At 32.1% G+C, this 23,450-nt stretch overlaps 1 protein-coding gene across 1 annotated transcript in view; it reads left to right on the top strand.

The window, feature by feature from the left end:
• The window catches only part of TkR86C (Tachykinin-like receptor at 86C), a 357,528-nt gene that overhangs the window by 123,955 nt on the left and 210,123 nt on the right, over positions 1 to 23,450 (top strand). The window contains exon 2 of the mRNA XM_088228031.1: positions 8,422 to 8,533. Within this exon, the coding sequence (XP_088084157.1) occupies positions 8,422 to 8,533 (112 nt within the window). The remainder of the gene's footprint in view (positions 1 to 8,421; positions 8,534 to 23,450) is intronic.

Below are 23,450 nucleotides of genomic sequence, written 5' to 3'. Positions count from 1 at the left end.
CCATTCCCATACCTAAGTTAACCGTAGGGTCAGATTTTGTAATCTTGTATAAATATGTGCACATGTGAGAAATAAAGACATCGATCGAAAACAGTAAACACTCTCTTTTAACTCTACTCTGCCCGATTACTTCGCCACTTCGTCTTCAGATCTTCACTACATCTTTCCTGGACTCAGCCGAATCCAGAAGCGGATTTACAACCTGCTAGCCGCCACTGTCAGCCGACAGTATTTGGAATAAATATTCATACCTACGAGCTACTGATACCTATCGTAGCTCGCAGTAGAATACCAGCGCCTTGCCGAGATTTTTACAGTCTCACAATTCTTTATACGAGGCGGAAACGCGTCTCGTACAATTTTTCATTGGTAAATATTGTGATTAACAAAACTTCAAACAATTTAATAGTAATACATTCACAATTCCTCTCAAACATAACCATAATACACGTTTTACGTAAAATGCTGGTTTGGTAGTACCAAAAGTATGCAATAAGTATGGTAATATAAATATCAAAATTTTAGTGATAAGCATTTTCAATTTATTGCTAAAATAACCTCAATTTAACACACAATGTAACAAAACAGCAAAATAAGAGAGTAGCTACTATATCAAAAGTGTATACATGAATAGTAGCGTATGTGGAAATATTTTAATTTTTCATGTATTTTCTAGTATTTAAAAAAAAATTAGAAAAACATTATATTATTATTTATATATATATGTTTATTCTGATCTTTCCGGCTGTTTATTATATCTAAAAAATAATTGTAGATAATAAAATATAAGGTAGTATAAAATATAATCTCCACCAACAAGCTACAGAAACTGGCTCAGTGGGTTTTTAGTTTTAGCAAAAATATGAAAATTAAAATGTTACAACTGTAAAAATGTATAAATTAATAAAATTAAAAAAAAAAAAATAGTATTCAAATATAAATATTATCTTTTGTAAACGTCAATATACCCCTAGCGACGTAATTGCGAAGATTTTCTGACTTACAGAGCCGCACTAATACAAATACGTTTTTAAATTATAATAAATGTGAGTGAATATTTATTTTTGCATTTCCGATGGAATGGGTCGAAATGATTATTATTAATTAATTATTATTATTAAATTATGTATGGGAGCAAATTTTGGAATTGGAAAAACGATGATGAAAGTAGGTGGAATGCTGTCAAAATACGATCCCTCAGGCCAATGTGTGATAAAACGATGTATTATAGGTGCGCAAATGTCGAGATCCGTGAACTTTGTAAGGCTGAGACATGCATTATCGATAGAATCAAGAAAGGGGTGCTGCGTTGGTTTGGACATGTAGAGCAAATATGCAACAAAAGAACGGCTAAAAGGATCTACGATGCGAATGTTGATGGATGCAGAAAACGAGAAAGACTGAGAAAGACAAATCACGATGTCATACTCTTTTTTAATATTAAATCTTACCTTGCGGCTAATAGTCTCAGGTAGAACTTGTTCTTTTTGATCTCAAGGTTCCTTGAAGGATAACATGGGTCCTTAGTTACTTTCCATTAGGTATTATTGCAAAATTCTAATAAAATACTGAATCTCTTGCTTGGTTGTGAACAACGGTGGGAAAAGACAGAATAAAGTGGTTCATTTCAAGTTTATTTATTACAAATCAGTAAAATATAGTTTTACAGACAACGGACATATATGTTTCTCAAGATGTTCAACAATTATTTATGAGGAACTTAATTATAGTAAACAGGATTAATAATAATTGGAGCAGAGATCTCTCCTAGTAAGAATTAAAATTGAAAATAGCCCATTATTAAAAGGATTCGAAATTAACCTAATGTGATTACTTCTAAGTGTCCTAGAACCGAAAATAATTTGGGCAGCGGTTCCCCGTAATGAGGATAAAGATTTGAATAATCCTGCGTATCCATTAGTTCACTGTAGTATTACATTAGGAGTCACTAATTTTCGAAGTATATTTCCACCAACCTTTATGAAGAGATGCACGCGAGGCACTCACATAATCCTCTGAGAGATTCGAACCATTCTATATTATTTTACTTGAGAAGGAAGTACTAGGAACACCAGCGATTACGAAGGATCCTAGAAATGGCGTCCTGTGTCGATTTGCCATTGAGGAGAAAAACTGCTGAGTCACGCCTCTGCAGGATGAATCAAAGAAAATGTCGACAACTCAGGTTGAAGGGCGAGATTCCGGGGTAACCTGACTCTCCATACTACAAAAAAATGTATTTCTTTACAAACGGCTCGAGAAAGTAAGTTAAAACAAAACAACAGTTCCGTACTGTATACTGTACTTACTAAATGGAGATTTGTTAGTTGTTACGTGGTGTATAAGGCTAAACAGCCGTCATAATGGATTCTAGCTTAAAATGATCATACGTATCCGATCTGTGGACAATAATGAAAAATTACAAATTCGTATAAGCGAAACAAGTTGATTTATATATTCGAAAGTTGTTGAAGACTTACCGGAAGCTGGTTTAATTAGAATACAAGTTTTTTTGGGCACAGCTCAACATGGTGCATAGGGAATTATACCAAAACTCCCATAGTTATTTGCGAGGGAAAACTGGCCTAGCGCGGCGTGGACACTGCTCGCGAACCAGATTGCAACTGGCTGGCTCGCCAGCGGCGAGTACTACGGCCCTACGTTCAAAAAACTAGTGTGGTGGGAGGTATCACGTGACCGCTGTCGGGTAAAGCGTTTATTTACGCGATTGATTTGTTTTCTATATTCAATTTTTACTTTTAAACTATAACGGTTCTGATTATCTTATAGGTATAATTATTTTTGTCGCGGGACGCGACAACGATCAAGTCCATCAAATACTTGAAGATGGACATGTCAAAAGTAGGAATAATCGGCGTGCGTGCATGAGAAGATGTATGAATATAGAGGAAGCGAGGTGTGTATGCAAAGATAGAGTGGTAAAGCGTTCTACCCTCTCTGCTAACATCTACGGAAAAACGGCATGATGGTTTGTTTGAAATTATCAGAAATTTAAGGAACGAATCTGATTGAGATCCACCAAAAACAAATGCTGATTGTCAACGTTAACACCAAAAATGAGTACTGTCCAATTTTTGGTAGCATATGCATAATCGTTAAATGCAGTCCTGGTTTAAATGAACAAACTCAGTTACTATGAGTACATTTTCATGTCACTACTTTTAAAAATATTTTACTCTATAAGGCACGTCTATGTATATGAATATAATATGTCAACGAATCCATTAATGTTAATTTTATTTAATTTGTTAACACCATTTTTAGTTCAATAATTTCGTTATTCCCTTTTAACACTGTATGGTGCATAGGACACCGCATTGGTAACACCAACTGCAGCGTTTACTAATCATTCCTTATTACGATAATCAGTCTCACACTTCAGGTGCTTATTCTTACTATATGAAATAAAGTATAAAAACATTTTTTTACATATTCCATGTCATCCATGTCAGGAATCTAACCGTATACTACAATTATTTTTTTATTTATTGTACCAAAACAAACAGTTAACGATGGTAAAATAACATAAAAAAATACAGTTTAAAGACAGACCAGCGAAGTTTTCAAATAAAAAATCATAGATATTTAATTGCGGTACAATAAAAAAGTGTGTTTGTGTGTATTTGTATGAGTGTAGGTGCAGAGGTGTGTTTGTGTGTATTTGTGTGGGAGTAAGGTTCAGGTGTGCGTAAGCGTGAGCATCATTAAATATCAAGTGGGAGCGTATTGCATCCAGAAAGAATGAATCTAAATTAATGTAAAAATAAATTAAGGAGATGGGAATACCACCCTTATTCTACAACTACAATAAGAATGGTATTCCCATCCGAATTTTACCACTGTGCCTTGGCGTAACTTTATATCAAGTTTATGCGTAAGGTCCTTAGAAAATTAATTGTTTCTACTTTGAACATAAAACCGATAGCCAATTATGAATTTGAAAATTGTTTTGAATTTCGAACAATTAAGGTACGTAATTATCTGATTGTTTCTTTATTGAATTATACCCACCGGATATTTTTGACACTATATTGAGTGTTAACATAAGTTGAGCCCATTTTATTCAAAAATAAAAATAATCTCTAAAATTAAAACAAAATGGTAAGGGTTTATATATCAATCGAAAGAAAATGTTCTGTTCTAAATTACACAATATTGTGTATGCTTTTAAATTACACAATATTTTTTACGAACTTATCAAAGCCCTCCACTCAAGTAGCGAATGCCGAATCAAAATCAATGATATTGTCACAGATTGGTTTGAGGTCACCACCGGAGTTTGTCAAGGTTGCGTCCTTGCACCGTCCCTTTTTATAATCCTCATGGACTTCATGCTAAAAAAGTCAATTCCATTTTATCGAGGAATATCTATCTCCTCCTCCCAAAAACTCTGCGACCCAGAGTATGCCGATGATGCGGTTATAATTGACGATTCAGTCACGGGTCTTCAGGCCACTGTAGATAGCCTAAATAGGTACTCTGCATGCATGAGTCTAAAAATCAATTCTGCAAAAACCCATGTACTGTGTAACACTTGAAGCTTTAATGCCCGAAATTCCCTGTCTCTGTCAAACCAAGTCATCGAAAGGGTCGAGAGTTTCAAATACCTGGGGGTATATGTTACGGAAATGGCAGCTTTTAAAAAGAATTAGGAGTGCGGCTGGGAATAGCAGGCACCACATTCAACAGTATGAAGGCTGTCTGGAGATTGGATATTTACTCAGTGAAAACCAAATGCCGCCTATATAACGACTGCATAACACCTATTCTCCACTATGGATGCGAATCGTGGCACCTCACTAGAGCCGAAAACAACAATATTCTGAGTTTTGAGAATAACTGTCTCAGAAAATTTTTGGGTGTGTGGTGGTATGACTTCGAGAGGAATGAAGTAATAAGAGAACGGGCGCAGCAAACTTTGGTGACAACTGTCATCAAGCGGAGGCGATACGGTTGGCTTGGCCGTGTACTTCGGATGCCTCTTGAGAGCCACGCTTGCTTTACGTCCACTTCTAACTGTTTGTTGACGGTTCATGTCAGAACTACAAGACGCAAACCTGACTTAGGATGATGCACAGGAGCTGACCGCCGACAAAGATGCCTGAAGAATCTTCGTGGACACTATATGCTTTAAATAGAGAGCGGACATAGAATGATGATGATGATGATATTTTTTGTTTGACTACAACTCTTCAAAATGGAATGTCAAGTAGACGTGAGTGAAGATAGTGAGCATTTTTGACACTTCCTTGTGTTTGCGTTCAATCGAAGGAATTAATCTGCCAAAGCCGCTCGAAATATTTGCGCAGAGTATGGTGAAGATGCTATAAATCATTGACGAATTTGTTGTAAATTATTACTCATATTATTGTTGACATAACTTGCATCCGCTTTTCTCCAAATAAAGAAAACAAATGGACACATTTTGAAGGCTTCTAATCAAACAAAATATATATGTTAGGAAAAAGCAAAAACAATATCTTATACAGCAGCAGGCTTATTCTGTCACAATTTCTTCTCTTAAGTTCGTTTGCCATATTATATTCATCTCATTCTAACGCAATCAAAACCACATTTCGCTCTCATTCCTTCTCAAACGATTCGAATGAATTTGCGAAACGAATTAGTTACAACATAAGGCCACAGAATTCTTTTTTTTACGAATGATGTATTAGCCTTACTCAATTTTATTTTACTTTTGGTGTTTAAACTTGGAAAAAAATGGATACAACTTATATTAACGCCTAATACATTAAATTTCTGGCAACTATTTTTCATTTAAATAAAGTATAAATTGTACAGTAAATTTAGAACAATCTAGGAAGGTATCTTAGCATTTGTTTTATTTTTTAATTAGCTACCAGAAAATGATGGTTACTGTAAATAAATGTTTGGTTAATGATATAAATTTATGATGTACATTTTTTTGTTTTTTTTTTTATTTAAAAAATTAGAACATAAAATTTTCAATTTTTAAAAATTAAAAGGGAAAATTAAAAAAATATCGAATTCATTACATTTACACAAATGATTATATTAAGCAAAAATAAATTCAGCATTTAATATCCCAAAAGAACCAACAACATCAAAGGATTTTTTTTTATGCTTTTGCAACCTCTTTTAGATTTGCCTGAATTCAAGGTGGCTTAACGCTGCCTACTCGCCTATGAATAATTGAAATTGAATCATTATAAATAGGTACCTAACACACAATTTCAATTTGAATTCCTAAGAATATTTTTCAAACGACTTATTTATATTGAGTACATTTGATTTTCATGCTATAAACATGAAATGGCAACTATTTAATTTATTTTTCAAAATATATAAATGGATTAATATATTCTACCAATCATTCATTTTATATTAAAGACAAAGTTCATTTGAATTATTTATGATTGCATAAAATTTCTTGATTTAATTCAATATTTCATCCAAAACTTTTACAGGGGCGTCAGAAATAATTTTTAGCGTAGTGGGTGGTTATTTATTATGAAGTTTACTTTGTGTTAACTGCGTCCTTAAAAATATTACATCAATCTAAACCAAGTGTTCTTAGTTAACTTTTCGTAATTTTAATTGGGTTATATGAATTAATTATTAATTTATACTTTGAGCAAAAAAAACTAAAAATATATGAACGATAATACATTCATATTATATTATTTTATCAATGATTATGATAAAACTATATCTAAATCTGTTAAAATGTGTATTTTCCACTCTGTTGTATTCCATGTGTTCTTTTCTGTTCTTTTCCCACATTTTAAATAATAAAAGCTTAATCCCAATTTCGGTCCAAAAACTCCCAAAAATTAACTGTTTAGCAAACTAGTTGTAAATATTTTTGTTTTCGGTCCCCTGTTAAAATAATTATTTGATCTTATCTCCAAAATATGTTTAAAATAATATAAAAACTGTAATCTTTGTAAACAATTTACCAGTCTTGAAGATGCCTACTTAGGCGAAAGCGCTCGTTGGTCAAAAAAGTAAAACTAAACCAAGAAGTTTGATTGATAAGTTTGTTTATAATTTCATCATTACCATTAACTACAGAGTTTTATTAAGAAATATCAGCCAAAAACATCAATATTATTATTTTCTTTGGTTTAAATGTTAGCAAAGGTTTCCTGATCTTAACTTATTTATACATGAGAAATATTTTTCTTTTCTTTTTTTTATATTTCCTATCCCCGATGGAGGTTGAAAATCATCGTAGCGATTCTTATTTTGTTGGCAGCTGCCCTGAACAAGGACTGAATGCTGCAATGGAACCAGTCACGCGAGTTTTTTAGCCAAGAAATGTGCCTTCAACCTGCACTGCGTTTTTCTTCAATCCTTCCTTGAAGAGTGACTTTTAAAAATGTCATATTTTTCACCTCTCATAACATACCCAAAGTACTCAATTGTTATTTTCTTTATGGTTTTCAGTACCGATTTTTTTTTATCCGTCAAAGAACGTCATCGTTTCGAACTCTGTCTACCCAGGAGATATTTAATATCCTCCTGTTCCACATTTCAAAGGCTTCTAGCAGAGTCTTTTTCAATGATTCTGTTATCGATGTTATTTACGTATTTATTTATTATACGGCACAAGTGCTTTTCACAATTTAAAATATAATGAGTAAGTAAGATATACAAAAATTAATTAACAAAATTAAAACATGTGTAAAAATAACAAGAAACCTATAAATATATATATTTATTTTCTTTAATTTTATTAAACTTTTTGTACATAATGTTATTTGTACATTGGCGGGCTTATTACCAAATGGCAATTCCTTCCAACCAACCAATAAAATAAAAGTTTTATTTTTAAAATTCAAGTTACAGAACATATTCAACAGAAAATAAAGATTTAAAAGATAAAGATACGTAAAAATATAAATAAACGTATTTGTTTATAAATTACCCTTAATCAAAACTATTACTCAATGGTAAAAGAGAGAAAAGATGAAAGAGGAAAGGAGGAGAGATTAAGGAAGAGAAAGGAGATGTTTCTTCAGGCATGATTTTAACAGTGATAATGTAGTAACATCTTTGATTGTGGATGGGAGATGATTCCATTGTCGAGCCGTATGGACACTTTATAAATTAGAGAAGAAAGAGGAATTGTGGATAGGTATTAAGAGAGTGTCTTGAGAATTAGAACAAAGAAGAAAACCATGAACTGATAAGCGTTGAAATTTGAATATAAAATAAGTGAACACCAGCTCGTTAGTTTAAGTAGCTTTTGCAAACAATTCGTTAATCGCTACTATAAAACGTCATAAATTATTTATAAAGAGATGATTTGAAATCTCAGAGACTCGAGTTAAAAATGTCAATATGAAAGGTACTTTCTTTTCACTGCTGTCAATGAGATTTATTTCGTTTTGTGATTTATTTTTTTTATTCTAGCTCACAGACGAATGCGGTCTGTAACAAATTACTTCCTTGTCAACCTCAGTGTGGCCGATCTTCTAATGGCCGTTCTGAACTGCTTATTCAACTTCATTTACATGTTGCACAGGTATGATAAAAAATATTTAATTATATTCATAATAGTTTGTATTTACATTTTTAAACTTTTCATTTAAGTTCCACTAAACTGGTCATAGTGAGTTTTTAGACCAAGTATTTGAGGAAAATATAAGGTACAAGGTGATTCAATTTCTAAACAAAATTTCAAGACAAGCTCAAGAACGGATGCAGGAGCCTCCTATGACCAGCGTATTGAGAGTGCGGTGATGGACCAGGCTTGAACACTTACCGCAAATGGCTCGGAAAAGCCACAACCTAAGTTGTGACTATTTAAACTGTTAGGCTACCACGCGCCGTCCGAAAATGTCCACATCCTCACTTGCGAGCTAAAGTGGTGAAAAAACTCTGTTTATTTGCAGTTCTTCAGTAGATACAATATGATATTAAGATCCTTTTAACAACTTTTACCGATCATAGATTGTACGTAGATCTCAAATACCTATAAAAATTATTTAGCCATCATTTTCTAATCCATTTTCCAACTAAAAATTATCATTTTTATTATTCATCATCATTCTCTTTCCGCACCAAATGATACATAGGACACTGCATTGGTAAACCAATCACAGTGTATCTTGATAATTTTTGTTACATAAAGTTTTAATGATCAGTCTTACGATTCAGGTTCCAGTCCAGCGACTATGATATATTCCAAAGTAACAACACCATTTTAAATAAATATTTTATGCTAACCACTTCAGGATATTACATTTTTCATGATTTACTGAAATATTTTGATTAAACGGACATTTTCTTACAGTCCTTCATAACCGTGCTTGAAAATGGAAAATAAATCGTAGTAGAGCAGGGTTTGAACCCCAGACCTCCTATACTATCTACGAGACCACAATCTATCATTGCAGCTTTTGTGTGTAATTTTTATTGCAAGAAGGTAAGGCGACAAGTCTTACGCTTCAAGTGCCAGTACAGGGACTATGAAATATTTCAGGTTAGAACCGCCTTTGAAACAAATATTTAAGGTTGACACTGCTAAAAATCAAACCCGATATCTGATACATAGTAGGCGAACACGCCAGTTACTACACCACGAGATAGATCTATGTCCACTTTGTTTCCCTTTTCATAATTATTAGCTCAAAATATACATCGAGTCAAAAAACATTCGTCCAGGATTCTAGTTCTGTTTCACACACAGAACTGTACGTTTTATCCTTCTGGAAACTAAGAATGTTTCCTGACTAACCTTAATCTTATGTTTTTCTTCGGGAAGATTTATTTATTTCTCTCAACAAAAAGTTATTCTTTTTTTACTAGAACTGGATAACTAAATCTAAATCAGTATTTGTGAGTTACCCACTGAAAACACGTTTTGTTTTATCTTCCTCCGTAAATGCTACAAATAAGCAAGTCGTGATTCATTAAAATCATTTCGTCGGGTTTTTGGCACAAGTTGAAAACTGCATTTTACTAGTTGTGAGATACACTTTTTAAGTCAAAAGCTCATCCCAAATCAACAATTCAAATAAAACGGCAAGCTTAATATTTCCTTTTTATTATTTTTGTATTTGTGAAACAAGATATATTTTTATTTACTTTTCAAACAAAGATTATTTGATGCTTTTTCTGAAGACATCTACCAACTTGTGCCAGAAACCCGACGATATTAAGATGATTTGAATGCATGACTTGAGTATTGATAGCATTCGTGGAGGAGGTAAAGAAAAAGTGTTTTGGGTGGATAACCCACAAATGCAGATATTTAAGTTACCCAGTGGTAGTAATTACCCGATATATTCATTTCTTTATTAATATACATGGCAGGTGTCTTTTACCTTACAAAAAAACATATTTAATATAATGTTATAAATACTTCAATATGATATAAAAAATAATTAAGTATTATGTTACATAACACAGCAGTTATATAAAAAGAATATTGTTAGATATTGATTATAAATAATCAAAAGATTCAAATTTTAATGTTTAAAAATTTAAACAATATAGGCATATAAATTTTTTATAGAAAATTATTATTTATTTAAAAATGGTTTCAAATATAAGTATCTTAAAAAAAGAGCAATCAAATTATTTTAAATCTCAAAAATAATTCAAATATAATATACGAGTATAATGATAAAACTCCATACAAATACGAGCTAAAAAGTCATCCCCACAGGAAAGGAATTGACCAGCGGAGGGAATACGTGTTGTCGCGTCATATCACGTTGACTTAAACGAGAAAAACAAATAGTAGAGTAAAAAGCACGGACTGTTTACATCGGTCTTCTGTAAGTTATATTCAGTGTGTCGCGTCCTTCCGCATACGCGTCATCTTTTTTTATCGTTTCACTTCCCGTCTAACTAAGCAGAACAAAAACAGGAAATAGCTTACAATTACGTTGTACGTATAATTAATACCGGTAAATTAATAAAACGTTTTAAATGATTAAAAGGGCTATTTTACACCAGTGCTGATTAAGATAAAAACATTACTTACCGGTGGCGGTGAAAGGTAAAACTATGGCTTATTCTATCTTTTCCATATCGATTTGTGCAGTATCTTATCGTACATATAGGCATTTTAGTAATTGCGAGGAGAAAAGTATCCTAGGAATGCTTGCAAAAGACTAAAGTCCGTTCTATCAAACATATACATACTGGCCACAGGTTGAAGGACCATATTTCGAACGCTCATGTTTACTTAGGTTATACCTTCTTCGCAGTCTCAATCTTGGGGATTGATTTGCAGCAAAGTCCTGCGTCTCGTTCTCCATTGGTCTCTATTTTCTGCAGCCCTTTTCAGCTCGACATATGAGGTGCAGTTTAAATCTTCGCACACTTGCTCCAAATATTTCCGTCGGGGGCGCCCTCTATAATTTGTTCCCTCAGCCATTCCCTCTTAGATGTCGTGCAGGAGACCCTCATGGCGCATAATGTAGCCGATCCATCGGGCTCGCTTCTCTGAGAGAGTTTCAATCAGATGCCTACCTTCTTCGATTATGTTGAGAACCTCGTCATTAGTGATGTGGTCTCTCCAACAAATTCCTAATATTTTTCTGTAGCACCACATCTCGAAGGCCTTTAGTCTTTTTTTATCTCTTTTGGTAAGGCACCATTTCACAACCGTACATCAAGATGCTCCATACATATGTCTTGGCAAGTTGCTTGCGGAGTTTTAGATTGATATTATTCGACTCAAAAATCTTTGATTTTTTTGTTGAACGCAAGCCTCGCTTGGTGCATGCGGCAGTCGACTTCTCTTTTTGTTTTCCCATCCCAGGTGATCCTACTTCCAAGGTACACAAACTCTTTCGCGTTTTTCAGAGTTGCTCCTGACATTACTATATTCATTTGTTGCTCATTACGGGCCACAGTCATTACTTTGGTTTTGCTCCTGTTTATTTTCATTTAATATTTATTATTTAATACATTTTCCATGGATGTCAAAGCCTCGGTGAGTTTTTTTTCACATTTAGAAATTAGGGCAATATATATACCAGAGTGGAATCGACTCGAATTCTGAATAGAAAAGCATTATATATACTGTTTGAAAATTGTTGCAACTTGCAACTAAACGAAGGTACTTGACGAGTCCTTCGTCCAGGTACATTGAAGTTAATGAGTGTTAATAATCTGTGTAATTCTATATTTATTTAGGTAGTATTTACATAAATAATACTTTTTGTTTACAAATCAAATGTTCCATAATATCAATGTATCATTATTGAATAGGTTAATAAAATAATTAAAGAAAAAAAATATTGCTTGCGAATATAAATACTTTATAAGTATTATATCTCGTAATATAGTGTATTGGTTTAAGGACATGTTCTGATTGTGAAAACGTACTTGTTCCAGATGTTTCCCATTCTCGATCGATAGAGGCTTTATATTCCGTATAATTCTTACAAATAAACACCCAGAATTGAAATAGAACTCTCGAATACAAAAGCCACGATACAGTTTCTATATATTCTGATATTTAATAGTGAACTTATTGTTATTTCAAATAACAAACTGGTTATTTCTATTGAACTCTAGGCATTTATGTAAAATTTTTGGAAGTTAGCAGTTTGAATCATCAAAATACATACATAACTTTTGTTTTAATTATACCGAATTACGTTAAACGGAATTCCGAATACCGGATTTAACTTTTGAATAAAATATTGTTTTTAATAAAATGTTTAAATTTATGTGACTTTTAATTAACAAACTTCTCGCGACTAATAAGAAACTTCAGCTCTACGGGAAATTGGATCCAAATAATGTTTTCTTGCGTGCGGAAGAAATGAGAGAGGAGAGGATAGAATTAATCTTGAATATGTCCGAAAAAAAAAACATTTTAACAAAAACGAACTACTTTGAACGACATCACTGGTTCATATGAAATCAACCAACGATAAGAAATATGTGAAAGATATCCGGTTTACTTTAACAAACCAATCGGCAGAACTGGCAGAGAATAAGCGGAAGAAAACCTCTGACGTCACATGCGGAGTAATTTCAGAAATAGGAAACTTTAAAAATTAATAACGCTGAGAATACAAAACATTTTTTTTTTAAACTGCTGAACTTCTTCATTGATAGTAAAATAACATTCATTATTTCTACATTCGCCATTTAAAAATATTTTTTCCATATTGATATTTTATTAAATGAAAGGGTTTATATTGCAGTTTATATATTGATCCAATCAATTTTAATAGTATGACAAAAGCATCGACCCGTTTGCTTGATTGAAAAATTCTTGAGGTGCCATGTCAGGTCCCCCCGACGTAAGCGATTACTACAGCGAAAGCATCTTAGTTCTGCGCTACTTCGCAGCCAGGACAACTGCTTATTAGATGTATTCGCCATAGTGATTCCTGGGAAAAGATGACCAAGCTGGTTTCCAGTTGCCTTCTCTGGTGGATTTTTCTGTCGGGGTTACCTTCCCTTAGCTGGTTGGTTCTGGTTTCGAGGCGCCAGAAACTCGCCCTTCACCCTCTCGCTATCTGCTGTGATCACACCGTCATGAGTGTAATCCCATTGCCCGGGGTTCGCGACGTAGACGCTAACGAGTAGGACTAGTCAGTAGTGTTGCCGGTGGAATGTAACTGGACGATTGCAGCATTTTAAAGAATTATACCCTCCAGCAAGATGTGACTCACTTTGATCCTACTGACAGTTTGAACCCTTTTGTTTGATTATTAAATAGCAATTGATTTGTGCAAACAAATTTCACTAACGGTAATTATTTTTTTATCATTTTTTTACAAATAATGTTACCTTTTTTTAATTACGGACATGTGTCCACAGAGACGGAGAATACTTAAGAGAAGTAAAAGTCTTTGCATTTACAAGGCTTGTGACCTGTCATTGGTTGGTATAACTGGCCACTTTACACTCTGCGTAGCATTGCACATAAATTATTAGGCTTAAAAGTAATATGCGTTATGCGAGATATATATATTTCAGAACAAATGTTCTTTTTTTTGTTTTTTTTTATGTTTAATATTATAATATTAGTACGCTATTATAATATAAGACCTTTTCCCGGCCAACACTTTTTAATTGATCGGAGAAAGTTGGTTTCGTTTCGGTTACGAATATTTTATTAAGATGAAAGGGGATTTGGAATTCAAATGGATAAAATTCGTTATTAATATTTTATTTTAAAAAATCAGTAAATGATATTAAAATAATAAACTCGTATGCTGCCATCGCTCCTAACTAATTTGTTTTGATTTCTAGTAAAATTCACAGAGAAAATATACAAAAAAGTTTAGAATTTCCAAATGGACGTAACAGTACCCCTCTTGAATAAATTTATTTTTATTTATTTATTCACATACATAAGTTTATTGTACATTATTTGAGACATAAGTCCCAACTCCATGGGACTAAAAGTCCTGTTTTGAGATGGGACTAGCAATAAGTTGACACAGACACATGAGTTTATTACCACAAATATAGGATCAGAAACATTTTTTTATTTTTTTTCAAACTACATATATATATATATGGCACATCAATATGGTAAACAGTAAACTCAAACATTTGGAAAATCATTAAAGAGTTTCCAACTCAAATTCCATCAACTAAGAAAAATCCAGTCCTTAACTACTTTCTTGAAAATAGTTTGTGTGTTTAAGAGCTCAATACGCTCTTCCAAAATATTGAACACTCTCGGTGCGATAAACTCTGAGCAAAAATCGTATGGGTTTTGGGTATGACATAATTCATGCTCTGGGAAAACCTCGTACGGACATTTTGCTGAGACTTCTCCTTATTGTTCGACCAGAAGTGTGTAAGTGCTTATTTTAGGTACAGTTGTCTCATATCCAGCACCTTCATGAATTGGAACAAATCATATAGGTATAAACAAATTACTATGTTTAAGGCTAGAAATGTATAATTATGAAAATATGGAAATTATTATTTAAGTGAAATTACAAATATTTAATCAACTTCGAATTCTATAAATGTTATTAACAAATAAATAGTTTTTTTTTAAATCATTTGTAAGGTACATATTATATTAAATGATTTACTAAACGCTATATTTAAGTAACACCTAATCAATGGAACCAATGAAATGTACACGGCTAGAACGGTTTCAAATAACGGGCGGCCTCCGTGATGTAGTGGTCAAGACACATACACCGAAGGTTCCGGGTTGGATTCCTGGTGAGAACACTAAAAATAAATGTGATTCTTCTCAAGCCTGGGTTTTCTGTGTGGTAGTTTACTACTGTAATTGGGCTTCCTTGCATGTTGTGGTGTAAATAAAAATAACGAATTTTACAGGACAGCAATTAAAAAAAAAAAAACTCGTTTGTCGGACTCTGGGTAGATGTATTTTATAAAGAAGGTTTTACATTGATGCCAATTATGTTTTCACGCACAATCACAGAAAAGACTTTACACAAACGGCTTATTTATATTGAGAAAAAAAACCCTTCTTTTTTGAGCTGACAAATACCAGCTCATTGCAATAATCGTCGTATTCTAACTGTTTTTTTTACCAGCAGTTTATGAGCTCGGGAAACCCATTTCGTTAGTTTTAAATATTATCTTTTAATTAACTCATTCAGTAGAAAAAAAAGTCATTCATGTCTCAAAAATCTTTAAAATGCTGACATCCCCTTTAAATCGATATGTCTTTAAGGGCTACTTGCTACATTAAATTTAATATGTTATTAACACCCACATAAATCAAACTGACAGTTGAGGCTACGTAGTCTGATAAAAAGTAAGTAAATCAAATGATTTAGCAATTTTAAAACTGTGTTTTTTCAAAATCACACAATTTGAACAATTAAGTTAATACACATTATATGAAAATAATGTTTTTTTAGGTATTTCTGTAAAAAATATGATTACAGCATTTTTCATATAACTAAATTTTAATACTTTTGAAAAGATTTTTACGATTTTCTTACATTTTTAGCTTTTATTATGTAAATGTAAAGCTTTCGATACTTTTTTAACCTATATTGGCAACATATATTTTGTTAACTAGAAAACTTTTTAATTCTTGTAATTTTTTAACATTTGCATTCTCGTATACATACATGTAATTAGTATTTTTTTTGTATTTTTAATTTTTTCCTTTTTTTATAGATAGTATTATGTATACATCATTTTGAATTCATTTCCATACCTTGTATTATGTTTATTTTGAATTTTTTTTATACCCATTGAATTTGTACTGTATCATAATTTTTATTCTGCTTTTGTATACAATGTTATAGTTTAGAATATAAAAACGTCTGTAAATAAATATTGTTATCTGCATATCCCTAAATGAGTTTTCTACAAAAACTCTTTGGGAATATTATATAAAATTGTGTGTGCATGTTAAATTTAAATAAAAAAAATATGTAAATAATTTATTTTCAATCCGCAAATTGCGCCTCTTAAAATTTAGACCAAACTTTGGTAAATTATTTCTCAAACAAATACTTAGTATTTAAGTATAAAAAAAATACAAGCATTTTAAATAAAATACAGTTTTTGGTATTTTTTTTAATTCTTCGTAGAATAAGTATTTTTGCTGATTTTAAAAAATTAAAAAAACCTTCAAAATGTTTCAATTCATCCCCTTTTTTAAAATAACGTATTTTGAACTGTTTTTAAGAATAATGTTTTAGTTTTAAGTTTATTATTTCTTCGGGGCGTTCTGAGAAAAAAATATGGCTGAAATGGCATTTAAATTTTGGAAAAAATATACTATGCATGTTAAATATCTTTTTTAACAGAAATACTTTCAAAAAATATTGTTTTCCTAAGCAGGTTAATTTAATTTTTTTAATGGTGCAGTTTCGAAAGTTTTAAATTTGATTACCACTTTTTACATTTAATAATTATATTGTAACATATATAAATTATATTGTAACATAAACAAATCATATTGTTACATATATAAACTATATAAAGCAATACTACTTCCGTTTTGATGGGAAAGGACAGTAAGTTTAGTACATACTCAGAGATATTGGATTCCTCCGACAAAACCTAATTTATCAACCAACTTACAATATTTATAAGACGGAATCCTAAGAAACATTCTGTTCATGCGTTCAATCATCGTGTCATAAATATTGTATTGAGGACTCCACATCACAGAGCCGAATTCCAAATGACTCCGCACTAGTGAAGATAGATTTAACTTTTATGTGATATTTCTATTTACTTTAAAGCTCCTTGAGTAGAAAATAAATCCCTACATTTAGAAAACACGTTTTTTTTACGTGGTTTTTGGGTATGGCTACCGTGCATGAGGTCATGGCGGCCTCCGAGGTGTAGCGGTCAAGACGCTAGACTCACGCACGGAAGGATCCGGGTTCGATTCCCGGTGAGAACACAAAAATGTAAAATGTGATTTTTCTCAAGCCTGGGTGCTCTGTGATGTAATTCACCACTGTAATTATGCCTCTTGGCCTGTTGTGGTGCAAAAAAAAAAGTTAAATGTTAATGTCATGTAAAACAACAAAATGTATTTTCTCTCATATTTTATTTTTATTTTATTTTATTTTATTAACATAAACGGTAAATCTGCTTTTTACAAACATTTATAATACTAACATATTTGGCTCACTGTTTATATTTTTTTTGTAAAATCATAAATTTCCCTAAACCCAAGATTTATTTTTAAAAAAAATTAAACCTATAAATAATGCAAGATTTATATTTAAAAAATTAACCTAAAAATTAAACAGCATATTCAGAAGAATGTTTAAATATTAAAACATTCTACAGTAATACAACAAGAAAATTGAAAATACTGTTTCATACAGCTGGGTAAAGTGAACAAAAAACTGTATATATTATGAAATGCGTGAATAAATAAATATAATTACTATTCACCATCTTTGAAAAAGTTCAAAAGGTTTGTTCTATAGGAACAATACCCTACACTAAATATATCAGATACGTGGGAATAACTATTGCAGAGTTTATGAAGTCTATTTAATACGGCATTACAAGTATACACTGTCCGTGGATTGTTGCTACAAAATGGTGGCACCTGTCTAGTCATTTTTCCAGGCATCCTGAAGTTGATGACAGATAATAGTTCAGGGCAATCCCATATTGAATTTATAATTTTGAATAAATTTTAAGGGTCTATAATTTTTTTTCTACCTTTAAGTTTTAACAAATTTAATATTTTTAGTAAAAATACGTAATTTAAAAATTGATAACTGATTCTAAGTTTAAAATTCATATACCGTAAGAATTTTTTTAGATTCATTCAAGAGAATTTCAGTGACAGTTGTAGTAAGGAGTCCATATTGTAGAGTTATACTCTAACTGGCTTCTCACTAATGAAGTATACATTAACTTCAAAGTGCCTTTATTCACTGAAATGAAATGTTAAATTAAACACTTTTATTTCAAATACCTAGCATATTGATGATTGAGATAAAGAAATTTAAGATATACTGTTTTAAAAAAAAAATGTGCTAGTAAAATTTAATTTTAAAATTGAATATTTTTTTTTCTTTATTTGAGTGCCGCTAGCGGCAGCGCAGTATTATAAGTTAAACAGCCGTAAAATTTTCGACTACCGAATAGAAATATAAGTATAGAATTTGCAGCACTATCGGTAAAACAAACGTTAATTTTTAATTTTACTGACTAGAAACATATTTTAATAAATTGAGGAAAATTTAAATTAATCATTATTTTCATCTACTTTTGTTTACTTGGTATTCTTGTAAATAGCCATTTTGACAAAAAAAAGGTTTTATTTACTTTATATCAGCTATGTCATCCACAAATATCACCAAAAAAAACTACTCTTTTAGTACACGGATTTATTTAGCTACGAGTATATTTAAACAAGATACATTGACGTCAATATCAATTTTGGAATCTCTTACATCCCTTGTTGTTTTAAAAAGCTCTCCGGATGTATGCAGTTTGAATAAAGACGTAAACTTTGAATTTCTTTTGCTGATTATGTGTACTTATTGCACTCCCGCTTGTCATATTATCAATCATTGCACTTAACGGTTGGTGACACCACTAATTTGTCGCAACAATCCTTAGTACTGCGTTACCGCGTGCGGCACTTTATATACTTCTGTTTGGCTACAAACTTATTAAGGCGGCTTAAATTCATCGGTGCGGGATAATTTTTTTTCATTTATCTGGTCTGTATTTGCGAGAAATAAATATTTGCGGTTGCGGAAATGAAAGAAAATCGACCAGCGGTGAGCGGCCAAACGACTACACTAAATATTTCAATCCTACCTTTAAAGATGTCCGGAAGGGTTTATGAAATACTGTAGATCTTTCCTAATACTCTCTTGATATCCGCTATGGTTAGTGGAGGCTGAAAAAAATATACCTTCACCTATTCATCAGGGTCAAGATGCTTGTATGCATTTATATAATTTAAAACAATGCAGGAAGATTACAGAATAAATCTTGACCTCTTTAATTAATACGAAATGCTGATTGCGTGAAACAAGTCATTGAAAAGCATGTAATTTGCGTGTTACAGAACTCAAAGTTTGCGGTACGAGAATGGCGCAGAACGTTTGTTGTCACAATAAGAAAGTTCAACTCTACGGGAAATTGGATACAAAAAATGTATTCTTACGCGCGGTAAAAATTAAAGCATTAAATTATACGGCAAATTTTCTTAAACATAAATGAAAAAATAACAAAAACGGTTTTAATAAAAACGATTTTAATAAAAACATGAATTCACTAGTTCTTCCAAATCAACCAATGATAAGACAGTTGTGCTGAATTTCCGGTTTACGTTTAGTCAACTGTTGAATCATCAGAAATCATCGAGAAGAAGGTGAGAAGAACTTAAGACGTCACACGCGCGAAGTAATTTCAAAAATACAAAACTTTGAAAAATGAAAACTTTGGCTTAGTTTAATAGAGTATTTACAAATATAGAAAAACACTGAACTTCCTCATTTGAAGTCTACCTACGGCCATAAATATGAAAAGTAAAGAGTACACGATGATATTTTGGAGTTGTTCGAAAAATAAGGAAATGACAGGATAAGAAGGAAGGGCAAAGGACGAGTGGACTTTCATCCCACTGACGTCAATCCAGCCACAAACCACCCAATTCCTCTATCAACCCCCGCACGACCACTTATGATCCGGTCCTTTTACTGAGAATACTACTCAAATCCCTATTATTATTTTCTCTGAAGATATGTAAAGAGGTCAATCCGAAATTAGTAAATATATATATTTCAGTTTTGTAAATCTGAGATATATTCAAATTATGAATTTACGAAAAATATATTACATTAAACAGTAAACTAATAGATTTATTTAATTACGCTTACAACAAGCAAATCACAAAAACAGCCAAAGTTTAAATAATGTTTAATAACAATAACATATTTACCATATGAAATGTTTTTTTTTTATATGAATTCAGAGTTATGCGAACATTCCTTCAACGAGCTTTGTTCTTATGAAATATTTTTATTTGAATTCTAAGCCCATTCTAGATTCGCAAAGCATTTTTGTGTTTAGGCAACATTTTAATGCGACAAGGTAAAAAATAAAAAGCACTGGGTTAAAACAGTCCTGAAATTGTTTAAATACGTCCGTGAATTTTACGCCATTTTCTTTGCGGTCTCAAGTGGGAAAACGAACTTTAAAATACAGCGGTACACAAAAACTGAAAAACGATACTTTTGAGAGGTTTAAGGCTGCCATATTTGTTTTCATATTGTATTAATATCAGTATTGGTGAAATATAACCAGACCCAAACATGTGTTTTTGACTCGATGACTTCTATCAGACAAAAATTCTGAAAAAACACAAACAATATAAGATTACTGTGGATGACGTATCAATGTTAGTACTCGAATACTTCATATTCCTGCTACTTGAGCAAGAATGATCGTCTTGTTTTTATATATACAATAAACAATTCAGTCACAATGTGATTGTAGTACTAGTGCTATGCTTTGTAAACCCGAATTTTGATGGCACTGATGATGATTTATATCGCAAAACTGCAAATACGTTGAATGAAGATTTTTCCCTGATTCACTTATAAAGGAAACCAAGTTAAGCCAGCTATTTTTTTTCGTTTATCTTTATAAAATAATTAAATCCCTTTGGTTCCATCATCAAATCTTTCTTCTTTTCTGTGAACCGTGTCAGGTCTCCCCAACGCATTGTTTTGTTTCATGAAAACTAGACGCAAAAATTTCTAAAAGATCTTGAAACCTACTTTTGCTATGTATTTCATCCTATCATGATGAAAAACTTTACTTTTTTGAAAATTGTGTGATTGTTAAATAGGTGCGATGGTTTTTACGGTCACTGTTATCAATCTTATTTGAGTGATACCGTGTGTTTTGGATTTGTTCCGACGTTACGGCTACAATTGTAAGAGCCACCTCAAGGATAAACTGTATTTTGTTGAAAAGAGTGTGTGTTTATGTACTTAGGATGTAATAAAGTGCACGTAAGACAATCAGAGCGCACAGCAAAGAAAAGGATTGACGAAAACAAAATAGCGTTTGAACTTTGGCACCCTAACAAATCCGCAATAGCGGAACATTTAAAAGACACCGGACGTTTTTCCGCCTTTAAACCAAAATGTTTACATAAACCCAGTAATAACAGTGCACGAATAATAAAGGAGGCAATTGAAATACATAGCCACCCAAAAAACATTAACAAAGACAATGGACTTAAATTAAACTTAACATGGTTCCTAGTACTACATACTACAAAAATAAATAGAAATATGCCTACTGCCGACTGCAACACGGCACAAAATACTCATACATAAACACATTTTTTTTTCTACAAAACACTCCATTTATCCTGAAGATGGCTCTTGCAATGGTAGCAGAACCGCCGGAACAAATTGAACACACACGGTACTACCCAAAAAAAAACATTTTGTTTGATTGTTAATTGAAATAAATATATTGAATTCCCAAGAAATTTAAATCTAGGTAAAAATATGATGTCGTATTTTTTTGCTCAAATTTATTCATTACACTTTCACCCGCTCCGACAAACTTATCTGCTTCAATAAACTCTTCCATGTTGAAAAAAATCTCTCGACTGGAAATTGCGTACTTAGGTGTCTGAAAAATAAAAACAAAAATATTATGCAGCAAGTTACTCCAAAAAATATTTTGTTAAACATCGTTCGTTTTATATACACAATTTTTCTATCAGTAAACATTTTGAAGGTATTGAAAAAAACTTTTGAGAAGTTTTTAAAAAAAAAATTGACCATGAAATACCAACTTCATACATATCTCCATACAAATATGTGACATAAATTAGAGCAATTATGCGAAATATATAAAATACATACCTTTCACGGAAATTCACATTTTTCGGAAACCAAAAATAAACACTTAAAACTAAAAATACAACCTTGATTGTAAAGGGTCGATGGGTCGATAAAGCAAATTATAATCACAAAATATATTTATACCTTCAGATGCACCCACTAGTCAACGCTTGTATTAGTAATCCAATTAAGCATGACCTTATCACGTTAATTATCTGGGAATATCTTCACGACATCAACATTCAAGAATTCAAAAGTCTATCTTGCGTCCAGCTTGAATGAAACGAAACACCGGTAAATGTTTTTTTTTTGCCATGGTGATGAGATGTGATACTGAAGCTTAATGTTGCCTTTTCTAGGGATTTTCTGTAGGGATTACCTTTTCTTAGCTGGTGGGTCTCGGTTTTGTGGAGTCGAAGATTCACTATAAGCCCTTAAACCCGTTAAATCCTAATAACAAGGAAAAAAATATATACCCTCTATTCGAAAAAATATATATTGTTTAATGGTCATAGATGTATAGTCTTTTCATACCAACTGTCTAACTGCCCATGTTTTATCTTTATTTGTAAAATGTATGCGACTTTAAAATTCTTTTTGAAAAATACACTTCAACAATATTTTGTCGGCCTATGGTGTAACGGTCAGCGCGTTTGCCTACCATGCAATAGGTCTCGGGTTCGATTCCCGACATGATTGATATGAAAAATTGTGAATTGAGTGTTTTCACACTAGAATATTTTGTAGTCCCTGGACTGGTACCTGAAGCGTAAGGCTTATCACCTTACCTTTATGTGACAAAATTGATCAATATACGCTGCAATTGGTGTACCAATTCGGTGCCCTATACACCAATAGGTGCGGAAAGAGAATGATGATGATGATATTTATAAGAATTTTAGGCTCAATCACTATGGGCTATACAGTCTCAATTTTTATTTTTTTCTATTTTTTTAAAAATATTTCTCACCGCGATTGTTTATTATTTTACCAATTTTAATGGAACATCGGCTAAAATTTATCGATCAGGGATTATTATATTGCCACGCTTTGAGGAAAATTACCTTTCAAAGTGCAAAACAAACCGACAAATCGAAATCCGACACGCATTGGCTTTGACGTTTGGCGTTTAATCACATGACCACG

This window comes from Micrasema longulum, unplaced genomic scaffold, assembly GCF_059751315.1.
Source record: "Micrasema longulum isolate JH-2025_06_02 unplaced genomic scaffold, ASM5975131v1 h1tg000557l, whole genome shotgun sequence".
Taxonomy (NCBI): Eukaryota; Metazoa; Arthropoda; class Insecta; order Trichoptera; family Brachycentridae; genus Micrasema; species Micrasema longulum.
Note: the sequence above shows the minus strand (reverse complement) of the source record. Positions and strands in the feature narration are given on the sequence as shown.